The sequence below is a fragment of the Otolemur garnettii genome, unplaced genomic scaffold (assembly GCF_000181295.1).
Source record: "Otolemur garnettii isolate 467f Iridium unplaced genomic scaffold, OtoGar3 scaffold00137, whole genome shotgun sequence".
Taxonomy (NCBI): domain Eukaryota; kingdom Metazoa; phylum Chordata; class Mammalia; order Primates; family Galagidae; genus Otolemur; species Otolemur garnettii.
In genome coordinates this window covers 4,462,261-4,468,710 of record NW_003852532.1, presented here as the reverse complement: position 1 = coordinate 4,468,710, position 6,450 = coordinate 4,462,261, and the positions used below count along the sequence as shown (strand labels likewise).

The following is a 6,450-nucleotide window of genomic DNA, read 5'->3' as shown; positions in this document are numbered from 1 at the left end:
GCTGGAAAATGTTCTTCTTAGCAAAGTATCTCAAGAATGGAAGAAAAAGTATCCAATGTACACAGCCCTATTTTGAAACTAATTCATAGCTTTCATAATAAAGCTATAACCTAATTATAGCCTTAGAATATAGGGGGGGAGGGAGAGGAGAGGGGAAGGGGGTGGATGGGTGGAGGGTGATTGATGGGGTCACCTCCATGGTTTATCTTACAAGGGTACAAGTGAATCATTCTAAAAGCAGAGTATGAATGTCTTAACTCAATAATTAAGACAATGACATGAAAGCAACATTAACCAGTTTGATGAGAGTGTTTCAAATTGTATATGAAAACACCACACTGTACCCTGTGATTGCATTAATGTATACAGCTATGATTTAATAAAAAAAAGAAAAAAAGATTAACAAAGATATTATTCAGCCACGTTTTTTCTATGTCAGATTAATATGAGGGTACAATCAGGTTACACTGTTTGCATTTGTTAGGTCAAGTTTCCGTTGTAACTGTGTCCCACACCCAGGAGATGTGCCTTAAACCTTTGTATCGTGCCCATTAAGTGGGAGCACACTGATCCCCTTCCTGCCTCCCCCCAACTTGAATTAAATTGAGTTTTTCTCTTGTGTGGGCGTGTATTAGTTCATCTACTGTCTTCGTATTAGTATTGAGTATATTGGATACCGCTTTTCCAGATTCAGCCACATTTTACTGACATGATTATCTATCACAAAGAATTAAAAATAAGTCATAATTCTAACTTTCAGGATTACACTTTCAAAACATTCACATACGCGCTTTTGGAGCTTGAAGAATTCTTATTTTCTGGCACAAAAGACACTTCTAAGACAAATGATACAAAAGTATGAGACTTACTCGCTTTTTTATGTAGTAACTTGTGAGTAGCCCAACTTCCTTTAAAACATTCCTGAAAGAACAAAAGAGAACGAATGTCAGCCTTTCCTTAATTAGAAACATTTAAAAAAATATACATAAGAAATAGTTACTGGAAAATTTATTTGCAAAAACCAAAATCTGTAACTGCAAATTAAGTATTTCAGAAAAACTTAAAATGACGCCTATTCAAAATTTGACTTCAGAAAGTCATTAATCTATACTTCACTTCAAATAACAAGGAAGTATACAGTTGAAAAGTCACAGTTATATTTCAATTTTATGTAATCAAATTACATTTAAATATTTGAAAAGAATCATTAGCCAATTAATCAATCATATACTGGAAAAAAAAATCACAGAGAACATTTTGGTAGGTTCTCCCATTGTTTATGGTACTGAGAATCCCAATCAGTCAAACACACCCTAAAACCATCCATCTGAGCAGTTGCTTCGTTTCCCATATGCTGATAGCCCTAAGGCTGTAAACCGTAGGAGGGAAGGGAGTGCCTGGCACATGGTAGGGTTTCAGTAACTGCTTGACTGACTGATCAGAATTACTGATGGAGGAATTACTAAGAAGACAACTCTTCATTTAAGAAAACACGTTCATGGGGTGGCATCTGTGGCTCAGTAGGTAGCACGCCAGCCAGCCCCATATACTGAGGGTGGCGGGTTCAAACCCGGCCCCAGCCAGCTAAAACAACAATGGCAATTGCAACATAGCCAGGCATTGTGACAGGTGCCTGTAGTCACAGCTACTTGGGAGGCTGAGGCAAAAGAATCGCTTAAGCCCATGATTTGGAGGTTGCCGTGAGCTGTGATACCAGCACACAGTGCAACAAAATGAGACTCTGTCTCTAAAAAAAAGAAAAGAAAGTATGTTCATGTAACGTATTTCAGACACTAGTAAGAAGTAACAAACTGGGAAAATGAATTCAAGTAATAGACTAAAGTCAAGTAAAAAACTCAAGTAATAAATTAGAAAAATAATTCAACTGTACATAGATCTTATTTATGCTTTGATTTTTATGGTCTTTTCTTCAAAGAGTTCCAAGTTACTGAAATAAATCATTTAAAAAACTTAAGAAAATCCATAAATTACTATAAATGTTTTATGTTTACAGACATAAAAAAAGACATGGACAAGAGAAAAGCTAAGAAAAAATGCAGGAAAAATATTCCTAGAATTATGCAGTAACCAAACCACATTATACCAGTGTCAGTAAAGCTGTCTTCTCTAAATTTGCCCAGGGCCTGGGAAGGGTCAGTTTCTCTCTGCTGGGCCAGGTTCTTCACTACTTTCCCTTTACCCTCCTTACAACCTCCCTAACCTGCAATAGTTAAGTCAAGAAAATCCAGGTCATACCTATTCATTTCTACTACAATTTACAACCTGAAGATACCTCAAATGTATAAGTGTACCCAAAACATTAAAGATTTTTCCATTCTGAAGTTAGAACTGAGCTCAGTCTTTCGTGGAGGATGAAAATTGTAGTAGGAAAAACAATGGCCTCTCAAAGATGTCCATGTCCTCATCCTCAGAACCTTCAGAATCTGTGACTCTGTTAGGTTATGACAAGGGGCAGGGGGATGAAGGCTGCTTATCTGCTGCCTGTGACATGGGGGATAATCCCTTTTTATCCAGATGTGTCCAATGTAATCACAAGGGTCCTTTAACGGTGGAGGAGGGAGACAGAAGAATGAATCAGAGAACAATCTCATGACAGAAACGAGGTCAGCAAGACGCTGGCCTTGAAGCCAGAGGGAGTTGGTCACAAGCCAAGGAATGTGAGCAGCCTCACAAAAGAGAAAAGGACAAGAAAACGAATTCTCCCTCAGATCCAGAGAGACAAGCAAGCTCTCAACCTCTGATTTTTGCCCTGAGACCTGTGTCAGGCTTTTGACCTACAGAACTAGAAGATAATAAATTTGTGTTGCTTTATGCCATCAAGTTTGTGTTAATTTGTTGTGCCAACTGCAGAAAACTAATACTGAAGATAAAATAGACTTTGTGCCTATGGTCAAACAGGCAAAAAGATCAGTTCCTCCCTTGCTCCATAGTTATAAGAAACTGGAAGAAAAACAAAATTTATCCATGATTCTGCTACAAAAGAGAAGGAAATGATGACTGATAGTCCCAATAACTAAAATGGGAATAAGTGATTCCTGCAGTATTAACACACCTATGCAGAATAAGAAAGGAAAAGGCAGTGTCAAGCCATAATGAAGGGAATGAGAGTAACTGTAACAGTTATCATTTACTGAATATTTGCACTATCTCATTTAATTGCTCATAAATACCCTACAAGGTATACAGACAAATTCCCATGATACAAAATCACAAAACTTAAGCACCACAGAAAGCTAAGTAGTTTATCTATCAGAAAACAGCCATTAACTGGCAGAACCAGGACTCCAACCCAGGATTACCTGACCAAAAGCCACGCATTCTCAGTGCATTCCTGTGTTTGGGTTTGCACATTCAAAGCATCAAGTTAGCATACAACATAGAAAGCATGTTAAGCCCTATCATCTATCATGTATTACTTACACCAATATAACATCTAAAATTCTATCTTCAAATCCAGGAAATGATGAGAACTATTCTCACGGCTGCCTCACCTTTATATAAGTGAGATTGATGCTACTGATAATGTGGTATTGATATCTGGTATCACCAGAAGATAATCTCCAAAGGATAATATAGCAGTTTATAAATAAGGTAAATAATGTATACAAAATCAGCTAACTTAGGGTCTTAACACTTGGTTTTTTTTTCTAGCACATATTAAGTACCAATATGAGATCAGTGATAACCCAGTACTTAACCACCAAGCCTGGCATTGAAGAGGTCCTCAGTATATGTCGGGAAATGAATGCAAATTAACGTGATCATACAGACAAAAGCTTTTTCTAGTTGTAGACGGAATTGCAAACTGTCTTTATCATTACCTCCTGGAACAGACTGCAAACTGACTGCTCCACAAGCCATCCTCCCCTTTCCTTAACACCAACATAGTCCTACTATGTAATGTAAACTGAAAGGCGTCCAGCTAAAAACATTCCCAGCCTCCTTGACCACATAGGCAGCCATGAGACCTAGTATGGCCAGCAAAATGTAAACCCAGTTGTTGGGTGGGGCCTCCTGGAAAGCTTCTTAGAAAATGGGCGGCCTCATCTGACACCTATTTTCTACTCTTTGCCCTTTCCCTGCCTCCTGTTAAAATCCAGTGATGCTACCAAAGGCAAAGCAACAGCTATGTGACCACACAGCAAAGAGCACACCCTATGAAGCCTGCGTCCCTCATGACTGCTGTGAAGCTGCTGTTCCCAAAATGTCCACCTCCACAGCCATCAGGAGAAAGCCCACACTTTTATTTTTGGAAGATATATTGGTTGAAATTGCACTGTCACTCATCTGTTTACTATTAGACCCCAAAACAGGTGGGAAGTGAGGTGAAAATGGTGACTACAGCAGGCTGAATAATAGCCACCCGAAGATGCCAAACCCAACAACCTATAAATGTTAACTTACTTGGGAAAAGGGTTTTTGTGACCAATTAAGGATTCTGCAGTAGGGTGATTATTCTGGACTATACAGGTGGATGACTAAATGTCACAGAAATGTCCTAAGAGAGAGGCAGAGGGAGACTGTCCACACAGAAGAGAAGGTAATGGGACCAGGGCAGCAGAGACTGGAGTGATGGGGCCACAAATCAAGGAATACCGGCAGCCACGGGAAGGTGGAAGAGGCAAGGAAGAGTCTCTCCTAGAACATCCAGGAGGCACAAGGCAGCCGCAGTGATTTCAGACTCCTGGCCTCCAGAACTATGAAAGAATAAATTTTCATTGTTGAAACCACTACCCAGATTGTGCTAATCTGTTACAGCAGCAACAGGAAGCAAATACAGTAACTAAGGTCAGGGCGTCCCAGGAGAGGAATCCAATTACTGCCTTGAAACAGGGTGGAAGGCTAATTATTAGTCTTTCTGAAGCTTTTCTTGCTTACATGCACCTATTTATAGTCGATTCTAATAATTCAGTCTTTTTTAAATGGGAGGGCAAATAAATGTGACTTATTTTGAGAAACATAACTCCAGTCAGCAATTTCAACCTCTTCCTTTCCTTTCTGAACTATTCTTCATCATAAACATTAGACTGTTAAGTATGAAATGTCTAATTTCCTCAAGAACTGAGTTTGGCAGTTGGTATCCCTAACATTTCATTTGACACTTATTTTGATTGTGAAGTTACATCCTCATTCATTAAACGCACATTTTGGCTTATAAGTATCTTTTTAAAAAAATTAGAACAATTTTTGTGAAACTATGGAAAAGTCAAAAATTTGTATTATGGCCGAGCTTGGTGGCTCACACCTGTAATCCCAACACTCTGGGAGGCTGAGGCAGGTGGATCGCGTGAGCTCATGAGACCAGACTGAGCAAGAATGAAACTGTCTCTAAAAAAAAAAAAAAAAAAAAAGCTGGGCATTTGGTGGGCACTTGTACTCCCAGCTACTTGGGAGGCTGAGGCAAGAGTTTGAGGTTGCTGTGAGCTATGACGTCAAAGCACTCTACTGGGAGCAAGAAAGTGAGATTCTGTTCAAAATGTAAGGTAAAGAGAGGTTCAAAATCAAGGAGAAAGGGTTATAATTATATTTACATTCCATTACATTAAAACTTTAATATAAAGGGAAGGCCAGTGGTTGCTCTACAAGTATTTCTGCATATATTATGGCTATCTAAGAGGGCTTGATATTCATCCTTCTATCACAATCACTTTCCTTATTTATGTCAAAAGATTCACCTTACCAAGGTCCTCTGGCTACATATATAACCAGGGTCTCTATAAAGGCAGCAGTATCATTCTCACATATTTCTTCTACAACTCCATTTATGTTTGACTTCAATTTCACTGCAGCATTATCACTTATTTCTCTCCTTGACTTCCATCTTTGTTCATCAATTCTTTCTGTAAACTGTCTCATGGGTTTATCACTGGGAAACAAGAAAGTAACACAACTGTACACTGCTGTCTGAATGTGAGCTGAGCAACAGACGCACGGTGACCAGTTACTGAAAGTAGTGGAGGCATCATGGATCAAGGTTCACATCTGTTATTTACCGAGTGATCCTCAGAGTGAGGAGTTAGCAGTGAAGTCTGTACCTTATGTAATTACTTCGTGTAAATACTGTGATAACTACAATCTGAATTATGTTGTTGGGGGCACTGGTTTTACTTAACTAAACTGTGATAACTAAATTCGTGCATATCAGAACTGTGCAAAAAGAGATCCGCCTTTATAATCAGCAACCTGATACAAACTACATGCAAAACTTTAATAAATAAGTTACATTAATAAAATACTTTGCATCAGCACCCAGCATCATTTTTACCCTCACAGAAAAGGATACACATTTCCTTAAAGAAAGTAACAATCTTATCCCAACTGACTCATTTAGAGAACACAGAAGTTTATATACTAACTTAAATAGAAAGAGGAGGAAAAAGGAGCCACCAGAGAGACCCGGTAAAAGACACATTTTTTTTTTTTTTTTTT

At 38.6% G+C, this 6,450-nt stretch overlaps 1 protein-coding gene across 1 annotated transcript in view; it reads right to left on the bottom strand.

Moving 5' to 3' along the window:
- The window catches only part of METAP1 (methionyl aminopeptidase 1), a 58,287-nt gene that overhangs the window by 33,906 nt on the left and 17,931 nt on the right, over positions 1-6,450 (bottom strand). The window contains exon 2 of the mRNA XM_003798499.3: positions 870-921. Coding sequence (XP_003798547.1) covers positions 870-921 — 52 coding nt within the window. The remainder of the gene's footprint in view (positions 1-869; positions 922-6,450) is intronic.